This window comes from Carassius carassius, chromosome 8, assembly GCF_963082965.1.
Source record: "Carassius carassius chromosome 8, fCarCar2.1, whole genome shotgun sequence".
Classification (NCBI taxonomy): domain Eukaryota; kingdom Metazoa; phylum Chordata; class Actinopteri; order Cypriniformes; family Cyprinidae; genus Carassius; species Carassius carassius.
The window spans coordinates 65,001-80,000 of record NC_081762.1 but is presented as its reverse complement, the minus strand read 5'-3'; the positions used below and the strand labels follow the sequence as shown (position 1 = coordinate 80,000).

The 15,000-nt window shown below is 47.3% G+C and overlaps 5 protein-coding genes across 12 annotated transcripts in view; 2 read left to right on the top strand and 3 right to left on the bottom strand.

The window, feature by feature from the left end:
- LOC132144891 (ribosome quality control complex subunit NEMF-like) overlaps positions 1-5,174 on the top strand; it is a 12,536-nt gene extending 7,362 nt beyond the window's left edge. The window contains exons 19-32 of the mRNA XM_059555443.1: positions 324-381; positions 545-603; positions 1,313-1,433; positions 1,524-1,746; positions 1,826-1,868; positions 1,944-1,993; positions 2,432-2,567; positions 2,645-2,722; positions 3,453-3,632; positions 3,727-3,759; positions 4,425-4,531; positions 4,621-4,664; positions 4,742-4,821; positions 4,905-5,174. Coding sequence (XP_059411426.1) covers positions 324-381; positions 545-603; positions 1,313-1,433; positions 1,524-1,746; positions 1,826-1,868; positions 1,944-1,993; positions 2,432-2,567; positions 2,645-2,722; positions 3,453-3,632; positions 3,727-3,759; positions 4,425-4,531; positions 4,621-4,664; positions 4,742-4,821; positions 4,905-4,982 — 1,290 coding nt within the window. The 3' untranslated portion in view covers positions 4,983-5,174. The remainder of the gene's footprint in view (positions 1-323; positions 382-544; positions 604-1,312; positions 1,434-1,523; positions 1,747-1,825; positions 1,869-1,943; positions 1,994-2,431; positions 2,568-2,644; positions 2,723-3,452; positions 3,633-3,726; positions 3,760-4,424; positions 4,532-4,620; positions 4,665-4,741; positions 4,822-4,904) is intronic.
- Positions 5,175-5,403: 229 nt separating this feature from the next.
- klhdc2 (kelch domain containing 2) lies at positions 5,404-14,227 on the bottom strand. 7 transcript variants are annotated; one of them, XM_059555458.1, is made up of 14 exons: positions 14,096-14,227; positions 7,828-8,040; positions 7,629-7,714; positions 7,441-7,558; positions 7,240-7,352; positions 7,079-7,160; positions 6,916-6,999; positions 6,755-6,835; positions 6,599-6,657; positions 6,416-6,525; positions 6,267-6,339; positions 6,087-6,174; positions 5,823-5,875; positions 5,404-5,744 (listed from the first exon to the last, which is right to left on the bottom strand). In XM_059555458.1, the coding sequence occupies exons 2-14, from the start codon at positions 8,026-8,028 to the stop codon at positions 5,633-5,635; spliced, it is 1,260 nt and encodes a 419-aa protein (XP_059411441.1). In that variant the 5' UTR covers positions 8,029-8,040; positions 14,096-14,227; the 3' UTR covers positions 5,404-5,632. The 7 variants fall into 7 exon arrangements, with proteins under 7 accessions (XP_059411441.1, XP_059411440.1, XP_059411435.1 ...); XM_059555457.1 differs by lacking the exon at positions 14,096-14,227 and adding an exon at positions 8,537-8,630; XM_059555452.1 differs by lacking the exon at positions 14,096-14,227 and adding an exon at positions 8,528-8,625.
- Positions 7,930-11,236, top strand: lrr1 (leucine rich repeat protein 1). Of its 2 annotated transcripts, XM_059555450.1 has the most exons (6): positions 7,930-8,058; positions 8,422-8,696; positions 9,054-9,242; positions 9,316-9,414; positions 10,009-10,736; positions 10,815-11,236. In XM_059555450.1, the coding sequence occupies exons 3-6, from the start codon at positions 9,060-9,062 to the stop codon at positions 11,068-11,070; spliced, it is 1,266 nt and encodes a 421-aa protein (XP_059411433.1). In that variant the 5' UTR covers positions 7,930-8,058; positions 8,422-8,696; positions 9,054-9,059; the 3' UTR covers positions 11,071-11,236. The 2 variants fall into 2 exon arrangements, with proteins under 2 accessions (XP_059411433.1, XP_059411432.1); XM_059555449.1 differs by lacking the exon at positions 7,930-8,058 and having other exon boundaries at positions 8,580-8,696; positions 8,991-9,242.
- Positions 11,280-13,975, bottom strand: dnaaf2 (dynein axonemal assembly factor 2). The gene has a single exon (XM_059555444.1). The coding sequence runs from the start codon at positions 13,683-13,685 to the stop codon at positions 12,003-12,005; it is 1,683 nt and encodes a 560-aa protein (XP_059411427.1). The 5' UTR covers positions 13,686-13,975; the 3' UTR covers positions 11,280-12,002.
- LOC132144899 (kelch domain-containing protein 1) overlaps positions 14,098-15,000 on the bottom strand; it is a 6,694-nt gene continuing 5,791 nt past the window's right edge. Inside the window, exons 9-13 of the mRNA XM_059555459.1 lie at positions 14,814-14,923; positions 14,661-14,733; positions 14,491-14,575; positions 14,347-14,399; positions 14,098-14,270 (exon numbers count right to left, since the gene is read on the bottom strand). Coding sequence (XP_059411442.1) covers positions 14,132-14,270; positions 14,347-14,399; positions 14,491-14,575; positions 14,661-14,733; positions 14,814-14,923 — 460 coding nt within the window. The 3' untranslated portion in view covers positions 14,098-14,131. The remainder of the gene's footprint in view (positions 14,271-14,346; positions 14,400-14,490; positions 14,576-14,660; positions 14,734-14,813; positions 14,924-15,000) is intronic.

The window sequence follows — 15,000 nt, the reverse complement described above, 5'->3', positions numbered from 1 at the left end:
CACACACGCACACACGCACACACGCACGCACACACTCGCACACTCACTCACACACACACACACACACACACACACGCACGCACGCACACACACACACACACACACACACACACACACACGCACACTCACACACACACGCACACACACGCACAGACACACACTCACGCACACACGCACGCACACACGCATGCACACACTCACACGCACACTCACACACACGCACACACACGCACACACACACACACACGCACACACACACACACACACACACACACAAGCAGGTGTCGCTGAGTTCACACGCTCATGTGCTTCCTGTCACACAGGTGTCTAAAACCGCACCGACGGGAGAATATCTGACCACCGGCAGCTTCATGATCAGAGGTGAATATTACTGTGCAGCGTTCGCCCAGGAGTTCAGTGTCATTACATGGAAATATAAAGATATTAGTGTCTGGATCACACTACCAAAACTAAAGTTGCTTCATATCTTGTTTAAAAGTTTCCAAATATATAATAATTCATGTTTTGTATCACTTTTCAACAGGGAAGAAAAACTTTTTGCCTCCATCGTATCTGATCATGGGCTTTGGGTTTCTGTTTAAGGTAAAGACGTCGCTGACACAAAACAATCCCATCATAATCACACGTCACGCCCTTACCGTAGCCGCCTGCACGCTTCAGTGTAAATATTGCATCAAAATCAAATCAATTTGAGCGTGATTCAAACCCGGATGATTGTAAACACTCGAAGCTCTTCTGCTTGGGAAAGCTAGACGCATGTTATTTCACATGTGCACCTGCCATCGCTTGCTCCTGCTTCTTCTTCACTGTGTTTTGATCCAGAGAGTCAGTGCTCTTTCAGAAGATGTGTAATAGCGCCTCCTACTGTATAACAGTGAAAACACTTCCAGGAAGATGGACATTCCGTCAATGGCAGGGAAAGTCTTGTGTAGCGCTTTATACAGTACAGACTGTGTCAAAGCAGCTTTACAGTGATAAACAAGAAAATAGTGTGTTAATAATGCAAATTAATTAAAATTCAGCTGTAGATTAGTGCTCGGAGGACAATAGTAAGCATTTCAGTTAAATTCAGTTCAGTTCTGGTGGTGGATGAGGAGATGCCCCCTGACAATGTAGAGCGCTATATAAATGTAATGAATTATTATTATTATTCTAGTTCTCTTCTGATAGTGTCTGTGCAGTCAAGCTGAGAGTTCAGAGATCTTGAGTAATCAGCAGTCATGTGATCGTAATCAACACGCGATCATGTCACACCTTCAGTTTTCCAGTCTCTCTCCATCTGTGATTGTAGGTCGATGATCAGAGTGTTTTTAGGCATCGTGGAGAGAGGAAGACGAAGACGCTGGAAGAGGAGGAAGAGGACGTGACCTCCAGCACTGCAGATCTCCTGGAGGAAGGAGAAGAACTCTTAGGTTCAGCACACGTTCACAAACATCATCATCATCATCAGTGTCCAGCCTTCTGTCAGATGATCAGACGGTCTGTGGTTGATTGTGTCTCAGATGAGGACAGTGGGAACGAGGGTGAGGAGCGGCGGGAGTCCAGCGGGACACCAGACGAGATGACCACATGTGAGAAGAACATCAGAGACGAGGACGAGGAGCAGAGCTGCAGCGAGACGAACGAACAGCCGGCCGAGGAAGAGAACGCAGCAGAAGAAGAAGATCAGAGCGAGATCAGTTTTCCAGACACCAGCATCTCACTGTCTCACCTGCAGCCCAACAGGTGACGCTCAGACCTCTCTCTGTTCTCCTGCTGTGTGAAAACCAGCGGCTGTTTTCAGTCCGTCTGTCTCTCTCCACAGGACTCTTCAGAGCGACGCCTTCAAACAGGACGATTCCCGAGAGGTGAGTTAGAGACGGTGAGATCATGTGACACTGCTTCAGGTCAAGCGAGGGTTAACAGATGCATCTGTGCTGCAGGTGAACACAGAGACTCAAGGCAAGAAGCACCTGACAGCCAAACAGCGCAGGTGAGACGCTAGAGACACCAGTCACCTGTCCTTCACAATACAGACCGAGTCGAAGCGGCTTCACAGAGATATACAGGACAATAACAGAATCAGTGATGCACACTTCATCAGATACGAGAGAGAAAAACTGCCTTAAGAGACAATGGTGTCATCATTTAACTCTGTTTAATTCAATTATTAATTTAACCCTTTATTTAATATCCTGTAAACCACTTTAAGTGTCAAGAAAAGTTAATAGTTCCTGTTTCTATAAGTTTACTATGAAACAAACTCATTTCAGCTTTAAAGCAGCTCTACAGAAGACAATAGAGTCATTATTCAGATCCATTCTGTTTTTATTCTAATCTAATAGTGCAGTCAGAGCTGTAATACTACTGAATGTTAAGAGTAAAAGACAAAGATCAGCAAAACCAGTTAATCTGCCATCGCTGTCATCAGGGACATGAAGAAGCAGCAGAAACAGGAGAACACGGATGATCCGGAGGAATCCGACTCCAAACCACCGGAAGCTCTGAGCGTGACGCAGGCGTGCAGCAACGGAGCGGCCAATCAGCCGCTGAAGAGAGGACAGAAGGTTATAAACCACCTCACGTGTAACGTACAGTCACGTGTTCACATGTCACATGATGACGCTTTGACTGTTTTTCCCAGAACAAACTGAAGAAGATGAAGGACAAATACAAAGACCAGGATGAAGAGGACCGAGAGATCATGATGAAGTTGTTGGGAGTAAGTGTCTCCTGAGATCCAGTACCTGAACATTTCACACACACACACACACACCCTCACACACACACACACACTCTCACACACACACGCGCGCACAGACTCACACACACGCGCGCACAGACTCACACACACACACACACGCGCGCACAGACTCACACACACACACACACACACGCGCGCACAGACTCACACACACACACACACGCGCGCACAGACTCACACACACACACACACGCGCGCACAGACTCACACACACACACACACGCGCGCACAGACTCACACACACACACACACACGCGCGCACAGACTCACACACACACACACTCACACACACACACACACACGCGCGCACAGACTCACACACACACACTCACACACACACACACACACACCCTCACACACGCACACTGACATCCACACACACTCACACACACACACACACACACGCGCGCACAGACTCACACACACACACACACACGCGCGCACAGACTCACACACACAGACACACACACACCCTCACACACACACAGACACACACACACCCTCACACACACACACACGCACACTGACATCCACACACACTCACACACACACACACACACACTGACATCCACACACACACACTGACATCCACACACACACACTGACATCCACACACACACACACACACACACCCGCACACACACACACACAGAGAAATGCATCTGTCATTCACACACACTGAAAACAGTCCGCAGGATCAAGTAAAGAGGAAAAGACAAAGAAGGGCAAGAAAGGAAAAATGAAAGAAGTGGCAGTAAAGAAACCTCATCAGAAAGAAGTCGTGAAGCCCAAAGCCGAAATCCCCGTCCAGAAGGAGGAAGATGCTGAAGCTGTTGAAGATCCATCAGGAGGAGATCCAGACGTCAAGGTGTGAGCACGGATTCATGATCGGTGATATCTGACACATGAAGGACTGTACATGTGTGATCTGGGAATGAAGAGTGTGTGTGATTGTGTTGCAGGAGACGGAGGACGTGGAGAACCCTGTTGCTGAGGTGAGTGCAGACACTAAACAAACAGGAAGAGGAATTTAAACTTCCTGCAGCCACCGTGAATCATGTGTGTCTTCATCTGAAAGAAGAGAAGCATCAGTGTAAAGTGTTCTTGTTTCATCTTGTCTAGCTGAGGTAGTTGGCCGATTAAAACCAAACTGTGTTTGGTGTGTTATTTCATCAAGATTAGTAAAGAACGTTTGTGATATTATTGGTCCCAGTATCCTGACTTTAATTAATAGAAGCTTCACAACAGAGTAGTTCCAGTGGCTCCTGACACCCACAACTCTTGAATTGGGCATTTATCTCCCTTCTGTAAATCTGTGGAGAAGAACCTTGGGTTTTTTATAGTTCTTTGAAGTTTGATAAACAGATCAACTCTGTGGTCAAATCTTGCATCTTTTATTTAAGATCAAAAGTAAAAAAGAAACGGTTTCTGTCTGCCAGTGATCGCTGGAATAAACTACCTCTCCATCTCAGACCGGCTCCGTCATCAGGATACTTTAAACTAAAATTGAAAGTGCATTTACTTAAATTAGCGTTTGGTTCTGCAGACTAATTAGCAAGATTGGTCAAATTTACGTTGTTTTATTCATGATTTTTAATTAAACAAACAAACAAACACAATCATCAATGATTTATTACTGATTGAAATCTTTTCCTCTTAGGATGGTGAAAACATTCTGGACTCGTTGACCGGTCTGCCTCATCTGGACGATGTGTTGATGTTCGCGGTGCCGGTTTGTGCTCCGTACATGGCGCTCTCCAACTACAAGTACGTTATCAAGAAGCACTGATCAGACCAGCACAAGCACCATTAACATCATCACCTCAGAGCAATAACAACTCTCTGTCTTGCTCCAGGTACAAAGTCAAGTTAACTCCAGGCACTCAGAAAAAGGGGAAAGGTAAAGATGATGTTAATGTAGAAGTTCAGTGCTATAAATCGGTCTGTAAATGTACTGAGTGTGATGTGTGACCGCAGCGGCCCGCACCGCCGTGCTGAGCTTCGTCCGCGGGAAAGACACCAGCGCTCGAGAGAAGGATTTATTCAGGAGCATAAAGGTATTTGAAGCCGATGTTTCCTGAATCTGAGCGTTGAACTGATGGTGTGTGACATCAGATCATGAAATGCTGCTGTTTTACAGGACACTGATCTGTCCAGAAACATGCCTGGTAAAGTCAAGGTTTCTGCTCCAAACCTGTTAGCAGCAAAGAAGAAGTGAAGCTCTGGATTCTGGATGATTTCTTCTGAGAGCACATCACACAATGCTTTCAGTCACCTTCTGAATATTTACGTTATATTGTATACCAGAGAACACTTTAAGCTTCAAGTTTTTGTTTTTGCAAGTAAATAATTTTCCTTCAAATCCATGCATTTAATAACAAATCAATAAAAATAACTTTATAAATGTGAATGTGCCACCATTTATTTTCCATGTTGGAAGAAACAATACAAAATGTAGGCTTTGTACAAATCTGCATCAGGAATAGAGTTGTGCTGAATCATGTCAGATCATCTTGAAGAGATTCAGTTCATTAGTGAAGAGGGCCGACAGACTTCATACAGAAAGTGCTGATCGTTTGGTTACAATTCGGAAATTGTCACAAACTGAAACACTCTGGCGACAAAAAAAGACCACTGACCAGTGTTTGACGTTTTTAATGCAGATGTGATATTAATAAATGTAGATAAAACTGCTGAAATCAAATCAAGCATCATATTTGTTGTCCAGTGGAATAAATGTTTTTCTGCTACACTCTTAAATGACACTGCCTTTCCCAATCCGTGTGAGATGAGACACTAACCCTTCATAAAAGTCTCAGGTTTGTTTCCACGCAGATCCTCCTGTCCTGGTCTGGATGTGATTGTCTTCTAGGAGTCTGCTGTGGTTCTCTGTTTGAGGCGATGCAGCAGGGCGCTGGGCAGGACGTCCCACATGTGCTCCAGACGCTTCTGGTGCAGGACAGCAGCGTCGAAACACAACCTGGACGTCCACACGACACAAACACACTTCAGAGAGCGTCCGAGACCGTAACTGGGAAGCTTGGGTGAAATCACTCACCTGACCAGTGATTTGGGCTGAACAGTGAAAAGCAGTAATTCGTTGCTGTGAGCCTGTGAATACAAGAGGAAGAACAGATTCAGATGCACAAATACAGGGTTTAAAGGGATTGATCTTATGTGTCCGTCTCAAAACTACAAATGAGTATTGTTCTGAACTACAGAGCTTGCGTTTTCTACTCGCTAGCTCTGGAGTTCTTCATTAAGCCATGCATTAGTAGCTTTTTGCTAATTATAAGGGAGTAGATCATGCTGTTTTGCTCACGGCCTGTTGATGTGAGAGAAGATTATTGGCACATCCTCCAAACACGAACACTTCCCCATCGGGACCTAGACACGCCGTGTGCCACAGTCTGCAGAAGACACACACACACACACACACACACACACATCAGCTTCAGTGAGACGGCAAACACACACTGAACGAGACGAGTGTCAGACGCACCTGGGCCGCTCGGTGTGCTCGTGTTTAAACGGTTTCCACTCGTTCTTACTGACGCAGTAGAGCCAGGCATCGCCTGCAAAACAAACACTTGAATGAAGTGTGTGTGTGTGTGTGTTTAGGTGAAGCTACGTCACATCTGCGTCACTCACTCAGTGTTTCTCTGTCGGTGGTGAAGCCTCCAAACAGAAAGATGTGATCCGCTGACACCGGAGTGAAGGAGTGCCACGAGCGGCCGACCGGACCGTGCTGAGGAACACACCTGAAACAAACACCAGCGGATCAGCACATCCCATAGACGGAGGATTCATCCGCTATAAACACCCGGAACGTACATCTCACTCCATTCCCACGTGTCCATGTTGATGCAGTACAGATCGTTCAGCCGATGATCCTGTGATGCAGAAGATTCAGCTTTAGAACACAAAAATGACTTTCCTCTAATAATGGACAGATGAGTGCTGCACACACACACACACACACACACACACCATGTATCGGCCTCCGAAGACGTAACCTCTGTTTCCGATGCTGGCGCAGGCGTGAGCGGCTCGTGGTGACGGAGCGTCTCCCTGCACACACACACACACACAGCGCTTGAACCAGATCACACCAGTTCTACAGCATCAGACCTGATGTACAGGGTTAAGACCTTTGTGATGGGTTGGCTCCACGCTGACGTCTCAAGATCAAGAATGTGTATGTGGTTGTTCCAGCCTCGTCCCGCGTGGTTCCCCTGAAGACACAGCACATCACATTTCTCATCACACTCGTGTCACACGTGACTGCTGAAGACGGGATGGAGACGGACTCACCATGAATGAATTTTCATCGAGTGCAAACGTTCCTCTGTGACCGGGCTGCGCTATGTAGCCGTAGCCACCGAAATACGCCAGCCTGTGGAAACAACACAAACAGCTGGAGCAAAGTCAAGGCATCTCGCTGATAAGATCCTCTCTGTTTGAGGAGCACGTACTGGTTTCTGTAAACCCAGCAGCCCAGCTTGTCTTTGCAAGTCGGCGCCAGGCCGGTCAGATCGCTCATCTTCTCCCAGCGGAGCACAGACGCTCTCAGCGGCAGACGGTAAACCTGCGGGACACCACGGAGCACAAACCAACATTTATATCTCTCAGAGACTCACAGCTGTCTGGTGTCTCGCTTCAGAAGAAGGACTCACCAGATTAGTGTTTCCTCGAGCCTGATGACCACCGAACAGATAGAGAACACCGTCCACACACGAGCCGCAGCTGCCCGACATCGAGTTCGGCACGTCGCCCTCCGAGCGCTTCATTCTCCTGCAAAAGAACACCGTTAGCGGCGTCAAACTCTCATGTGTTCAGCTCGTGTGACAGCACAGGGCTTTACCATCTTCCCGTCTCCATGTTGTAGATCCAGATTTCGTTCTTCGGCAAATACAAGTCAGTGAATTCAGCAGCTTCAGTGTCCGCATTCTGATGAAACCACAGATGTCTTTACACAGTGACCTTCAGAACAGTTATCTGGGAAAGTGTGATGATCAGGTTGATGCGAGTGTGATGGACCTTAAATATGAATAAACACATACCTTATATCCTCCCCATACGAACATACAGCTGCCATCAGTGACTGCGATGTGTCCACTGCGCTCGGCTGGACTCTTTCTGGACACAAACACGTCCTGCAGCCAGTCCAGCTCTCCGTCGTCCTCCTGACCTGCAGCCCACTCAAACTCATCTTCATCTTCATCATCCTCATCCTCCATGTGTGGTACCAGATCTTCTTCCATGTCACGCAGTCACTAGAAGAAGATTTACCTGTTACTGATCAAACATCTAACGTGCAGCACATCATTTATTTATCTGCAGGTGGCTTTACCGATGTCAACACACACGCACACACTTATAACAATAACAGGAAGTCCATGTCCGATGTTTTCCAGGAATTTACAATATAACTCCTCTACAGAGCTTCATGTGGCCAGTGTATGTTACACGAGTTATCTTCAGCACAGATTAAATGACTGTTTGAATTTATAAATAGTCAGCAATGTTGATTAAATCGAGTGTATCTTCAGGAATCAGTCACCCGAGATCGTGTTGTTTTGGTCGAGCAGCTGATACGCGCTCACCTCTACAGATGAGAATAATGACTGAAAACTACTCACACGAATGAAAACTAGTGTTGTCACTTCTGTGGGTCAAGCGACTGAGTCATGGAAAGTAGCTTGTCATTAGCTGCGATGCTCACATGAATTAAAACTCAATTTTAATGCATAAAGGCCTCACCGGAAATACCTTCTGGTAAAGTTACGCCGCCATAGTAGTGAGGTCAGTCCGTGTGTGTGTTCACTGCGCATGCGCGGCGCGAAGAAGCGCGCGTTACGTAACAGCCTGATCTCGAAAGCGTCGTTAAAGAGTGTTGTTTTAACACGATTTAACCGCGTTATGTTTCCAGGTGAGTGGTTTTAATCATTCCGTGAGAGTTTGGTCTTACTATGGATCTGCTGATGTGCTAATTAATCGATTCGAACGGAAGAACAGAGCAGCGAGAGCGCCTCAGAACCTCGGGTCCGTTGTACTTTTTTCAGAGTTTATTTAACGTTACCAAGCATATAACGACTGAACAGTTAGTCTCCGGGACTAGATACCAGTCCAGTATTCAGAAACGGTAAATTTGTCGATGTTTAATGGAGAAATCCATCACTTTTTATGCAAAACATCCTGCCGTATCCTGATCGTTAGAGACTAGCATTGAGCTGAACCCGAGCTCGGTGTGTCCGTCGGTGCTGTCTCACGGGCGGGTGTTGTGTAGGTCAGGATGAGGCTGCAGTGTGATGTGGAGGTCGTTAACCGCGCGTTACCGTCGCTGGGGCTGCGGAGGAACGGCAGATCGCGTCGCGCGGTTCTGTCCATCGGGAAACACTTGGACCGGAGCCCGAGCAGCAGCGGCCTGTTCCTGCTCATCTGCACCGCCAGAGACCGCAGCGGAGCCCGATACAAGGCAGGCTCTCTCTCCTTCTGTGTGTCTGGGTCAGATGTGATCAGCTCCTGAGTCTCTGTGTGTTTCTCTGCAGCTGAAGGACAACATCGAGAAGTTCTTCACCTGGTTCGTGGAAGAAGGCAAAGCCACGGTTCGACTGAAGGAGCCTGCGATTGACATCTGTCTGAGTAAAGTAAAGACGTGCTTTCATTTCTGCTGGAGAAAGTGGTTTAAATAAATGCTTCTGCATCATACATTCCATCCAAAGTGCAGTTATTACAGTGTTTTTTGTAGTTTTGAAGCCAGCAGACTGATATTAGGCACCGTGGCAGCTGATAAAAGATAAGGATACTGATTGGTACTTTGTATTCTCTAATTGTCTTTGAGTCAACTACTTTGTAATATTTCTTTCATTGCTAGAGTGAGCATCTCTACCAGTCTTCAGCTGCAAATATAATACAGTTATAATCTGGATTGATATCTGCTTTTTTTGTCACTGTGCTGATTCCTGCTTTACTTGAGCCATTTATTCCATTTTTAGCTTTAGCTTTAGGTGATCATAATGTGTCAGGATCGAGTTTTTAACTCTGTGATTGGCAATAGCCTGACCGTGTTCTCTGATGTCGAGGGAATATCTGCTGCCTTGCTCTAGTTCCTACACAGACCTGGTTTTACATAAATAGAGTACTGATGCTATTAAAAAGCTGAAGATATGAATGTTTTCCATGAAGGCTAGTGCTTGATTTGTGTGTGTGTGTGTGTGTGTGTGTGTGTGTGTGTGTTTCAGGCCGACATCAGCAGCCTGAAGAGCTTCCTCTCTGCCGCTCGGCTGGCTCACAGAGGAAGTGACACGGACTCGCTCCCTCTGTCGGCCCTCGGCCCGGCCCGCGCCCGTGATGTGGAGAAACCCAAGAAGAAGCTCAGCATTCTGTCGAAGAAGGACTATCCGCTCACGTCCAGCTTCCCGTGGTCTCTGGAGCAGCTGCAGGTGTCGTACTGCAGACTGACCCGTGTGGACCTGCGCATGCTGACCCTCAGAGCCCTGCGCCGGCTGGACCTCAGCAACAACCACATCAAGAAGCTGCCCTCCACCATCGGTGACCTGAGCTGCCTCGCAGAGCTGATTCTCCACAACAACCACCTGGAGAGCTTCAGCGACGGCCTGTGCTCCTCGACCCTGCAGACATCGCTCCAGCATCTGGACCTGAGTCAGAACCAGCTGCAGGTCCTGCCCGCTCGCTTCTGTCAGCTGCAGCAGCTGGTCAACCTCAAACTGGACGATAACAAACTCTCGCGGCTGCCTTTCCACATCGGCCGGCTCTCCAAGCTGCGCTTCCTGTCCGCTGCTCACAACCAGCTCACCGTACTTCCTTCCAGCTTCAGAAAGCTGTGTCTGGAGAACCTGGACCTGTTTGGAAACCCGTTCTCTCAAGCCAACGCTCTGGAGCACACGATGCACCTCACGTTCCCGCTGACGCTGCAGGAGCTGGCGTCCCGTGCCGTGCTGGAGCTCAGGTGAGGCTCGCTGCTTCCACAGACGCCAGTCTGCTGATGTCACGCACGTTTCTAACCTGTTCTTGTCTTCTCTGTCAGAATCCCACACGGTCCTCACGTCGTGCCGCTGCACCTGTGTCACCAGCTGGACTTCTCTAAAGCGTGCGACTGCGGCCGGGTCTGTGTGAACTCCTTCATCCAGACGGCCGTCAGCATGAACCTGCACCTGGTGTCTCACACCGTAGTGTTGGTGGATAACATGGGCGGCACCGAGGCTCCAGTGCAGAAGCACTTCTGCTCGCTCATGTGTTACTGTGAGTTCATGGACGGCTGCGTGCAGCGCGATCTGAGATGACGACGCGAGGATCACGCTCTCGTGTGGCCGTACACTGATCTGTTTTCAGTGTTTGTGTGTTTATTCTCTTTTAGCTCAATGTTCAAGGGACCGTTTTGTGTAAACAGCTTTAAACTACAGCATCACAACATGTTTTGTGAAATAAATAAAAGTCATTAAAACAAAAGTTTGAGCTGACAGAAATTATTTCATGATTTCACACGACAGGCTTCTGTATTTTCTCAGTTTCCTTTATTTAATCCCCCCCCCCCCAAAAGGTCAATCTCTTTTTATAAGTAGATTGCTAAACAAAGATTTTTATTTTTCTCTACATTTAAACATTCAACTTGAGTGAACTAAAACTAAGTGAATTATCATGACTATAGAACCCCAATGATGTGATACCACGCTATCAGTAAGCTCAGAGAAAAGTGTGCATTTAGTCCAAATCAGACCACAGAGAGTTCTGGAAGCACAGAGCGGCCGAGGTCTTGTGACTGCAGATGAAGATGTCTCTGCCGTCGCGCTCGATCTCTCTCAAGATGACTCCATCAGCAGACGCTGGTTCCTCCACGATTCGCTCCGCTGTGCTCTCGTGGTCTTCTGAGGAACGTCTCGTCTCTGGCTCGTCCTGAGAAGAGCTCCGATCCTCCTCGTGATTCAGTTGCTGGTTTAGTGCAGTATTATCTGTGTCCAGCGGCTGGTGAAGAAATAATGCATTAGCATCACTCGTGGTGTTTTCTGTGTCCAGGGCGCCGCTCACTTCATGGACGTCTTCATCTCCAGCGTTTGCTGTCACATGGGTTTGGATCTCAGACTCACTGGAAAACTTCCGCGGAAAGAGAGTAACAATTACACATTAGTATCAGTAATATCTATACTATATCACATCCACTGCATTACTAGATAAAAACAGATTCAAACTGATGATTAATGAATTTGATGGCTTGATATTAAATGCACATGCATGAATGTTTTATATAAAAGTCACATACTGTATTTGGTGAGTCGACCGCTCGATTGATGTTTGATTGATTGATGTGGGTTCCATCTTCATTGTCCGTTTCCACAGAGCAGATGAGCTGTAAATGATCAGGTGTCTGTGGTTCTGTCCTTAAATTGATTAACTGAGATGCTAAAGGCTCTTGCTGTAGTCCGGCTGTATCACATGCTGAAGGAGTGAGAATACTGCAGTTTAATTCTGTCTCCAGAACCTCCTCATTAGATGTGCGAGGGATCTGATCCTCCTCGCTCCTCTTCATTTCATCACATCTGATCTGATCTTCCTCCTCCTCACTCTTCATCTCATCACATCTGATCTGATCTTCCTCCTCTTCGCTCCTCTTCATCTCATCACATCTGGTCTGATCCTCCTCTTCGCTCCTCTTCATCTCATCACATCTGATCTGATCTTCCTCCTCTTCGCTCCTCTTCATCTCATCACATCTGATCTGATCTTCCTCCTCACTCTTCATCTCATCACATCTGATCTGATCTTCCTCCTCACTCTTCATCTCATCACATCTGATCTGATCTTCCTCCTCACTCTTCATCTCATCACATCTGGTCTGATCTTCCTCCTCCTCCTCACTCTTCATCTCATCACATCTGGTGTGCTGTAATTCTGTGCTCCTCGCTGGCTGAACAGGAAGAGTGATGGTCAGCTGTTTCTTGGTTTTGTTGAACTTGGCGTCTCCTTTGTCTTCCTCCACAGGGTAGGAGAGCGGAAGATCTAGTTTATACGCTGGTTTGTGAGACTCCAGGATGAGCCGTCGCTCCAGGACTTGCAGCTCAGCGTCCTGCGAGGATCTCAGCAGCGGTAAAGACACAGTGATGATGATGTCTGTGGGTCGGGCCCCGGGCCCCGAGTCTCTGGAGCACCTGTAGTCCTGCAGATCGACGACGGACCGATACTTTACGGTGTAATGTGGTTCAGTGGGCTCATGATCTGGAGGAGCGGCACAGGAGGCTTTGGGTTCTGGTTCTGGTTCTGTGTGGGTCTGCTCCAGGTCTCCTGTGCTCTGCTGCCGCTCGTGTCCAGGAATCGGCCTGCGGATCACAGCCGCCTGAGGAACACCTTTAAACTTCATTTTCAGCTGCTTTATATTTCTTCTGTCCAGCTTGATGTGGAAGGAGTCCTCGACGCCTCCGATGGCGGTTCTGTGGAGCAGCTCCATCAGTCTCTTGTTGTTTTCCGCCGCGTGCAGCGCGTCTGGGTGGAAGATGACGTCATGAATCACGCAGCTGTTCCCGGAGGCGTCTCGGTCCGGTCTGCCCGGTGTCAGACTGAACGGTAAGCGCCAGTGGAAGCCTGTCTTCCCGTTTCGGTCTCGGCCCGCTTCACACGAGGGTTTATCGATCAGCTGATTGGAGCAGATATTGATGAAGCGCTTCTCGCGCGCGCTGCGGGTCTTCAACACGTGATGAGCTTCAGGGTGAATGAACTGCACGTTCGTGCCTCTGTCCTTCTCCAGCTGTGTGATATCCTCCTCGTATCTTCTCTTGTTCTCGGGGTCTGAGATCTCGGTCGCGTATTCGTTCAATAACTCGCGGAACTTCTCGTCTTTTAGAGCTTCGCCGAAACGATTTATTTCATCACGTGTCATATTCATTTCTTCGAGTTTGCTGAAATCCATTGTGAACTGTATTAAGCTCTTTTTTACCGAAATTAAATCGACAGAAAACTACGTGGAGTAACAGCGACTCTGTAACCATAGAAACCTGCTACAGTAAGCGAGAGCGCGCACGCTGTCGAGACGCTCATCGCGTGAGCGCGCAGCTGTCATTAGTGCACTATTCCTATTTGAAGCAAATGTAACTTGAACTAATTCGACTGGTTTCCATCTTCTAGGAACACATTCGCCTGTCAATAACCATCCGTTAAACAGAAAGGGGCGTCCATTTATATTTATATATTGTTCCCAGAAGGAAATTTGCATTAGGTTCGAAATACAACAATTTCAGCGCTTATACACAAAACAGTTAAATAAATATTGTTTCAGTTGTTCAATGTTGAATGTAGATATTTTAATAATATTAAACAAACGCTTTTCAGGTGTGCCGTGTTTTATTTTAAAACAACTCATTCTACATTCTGTGACTTTCTGCTAGTTCTGAAGAAAATGGTCCTTCTCTTCACAGCGTTCCTCAGTTTTGGTGGTAAACAGAGAATCTGGGACTGAAACGTGCTGGCGTGGCTTGCAATGAAGTCTTGGCATAATCTGCAGAAATAAACCTCATTAGTCTGTGGTCCATCAGCACATCGCTTCTGTTGCGCCGGTCCTCACCGGTTCTTACCGTATCAGCGGGTACGGCTGAGTCTGGAACACTAGCGCATCGTTGCAGTGGCCCTGCAAAACAGATCATCTTCACTGAGACAGGGTTACAGATTTCAGAAGTTTGCTGAATTATACTGTACACCGTGGAACACACAACACTCACTTTGTCCACTAAGAGGATATAATCATGACTTCCTCCAAACACTATAACATCTGAGTCTCTTCCTTGACAAGCGCTGTGCCAGAGTCTGAAAAATCAGAGCCAAAGAGCGCTTGATGAATCAAATCGTTAGATCTTATTCTATTCATCTCCATGTCTGTGTTTTCTCCTACCGCGGTTTGTCCTTGTTTTGATGCTCCATCTTTGTCCATCCATTTGTCTCCAGATCAAATATCCAGCCGTCACCTGAGAGGAAAGAGAAAACTCTGTGGTTCTGTGTTTTAGCTATGCTGTCGTTTAGAGTTGTGTTTCTGTGTGTGTCATACTCATGGGTCTGCAGTCCACACTGAGTCCCCCGAACAGGAACAGAGACGTATCTGACACTGCTGTTAGCGTGTGCCATGAGCGTCCTAAAGGAGCCGCGGTGGAGGACACGCTAAAAACACGAGATGAGCAGCTTCATCAAGATGACACACACACACACACACACAACGCTCAAGAGCGGGTTATATA

Bases quoted from the DNA above. Each gene is read 5' to 3' on its own strand.
- klhdc2 (XM_059555458.1), bottom strand. From the start codon at position 8,028: ATGGAAGAAGATCTGGTACCACACATGGAGGATGAGGATGATGAAGAT. The intron at 7,161-7,239 runs GTACGTGCTCCT...TTGTTTCCACAG, and splicing joins TGCTGGGTTTACAGAAACCA to GCTGGCGTATTTCGGTGGCT. The intron at 6,526-6,598 runs GTACGTTCCGGG...TGTTTGTTTCAG, and splicing joins ACGTGGGAATGGAGTGAGAT to GTGTGTTCCTCAGCACGGTC.
- lrr1 (XM_059555450.1), top strand. From the start codon at position 9,060: ATGAGGCTGCAGTGTGATGTGGAGGTCGTTAACCGCGCGTTACCGTCG. The intron at 9,415-10,008 runs GTAAAGACGTGC...TGTGTGTTTCAG, and splicing joins TTGACATCTGTCTGAGTAAA to GCCGACATCAGCAGCCTGAA. The intron at 10,737-10,814 runs GTGAGGCTCGCT...CTTCTCTGTCAG, and splicing joins CGTGCCGTGCTGGAGCTCAG to AATCCCACACGGTCCTCACG.
- dnaaf2 (XM_059555444.1), bottom strand. From the start codon at position 13,685: ATGGATTTCAGCAAACTCGAAGAAATGAATATGACACGTGATGAAATA.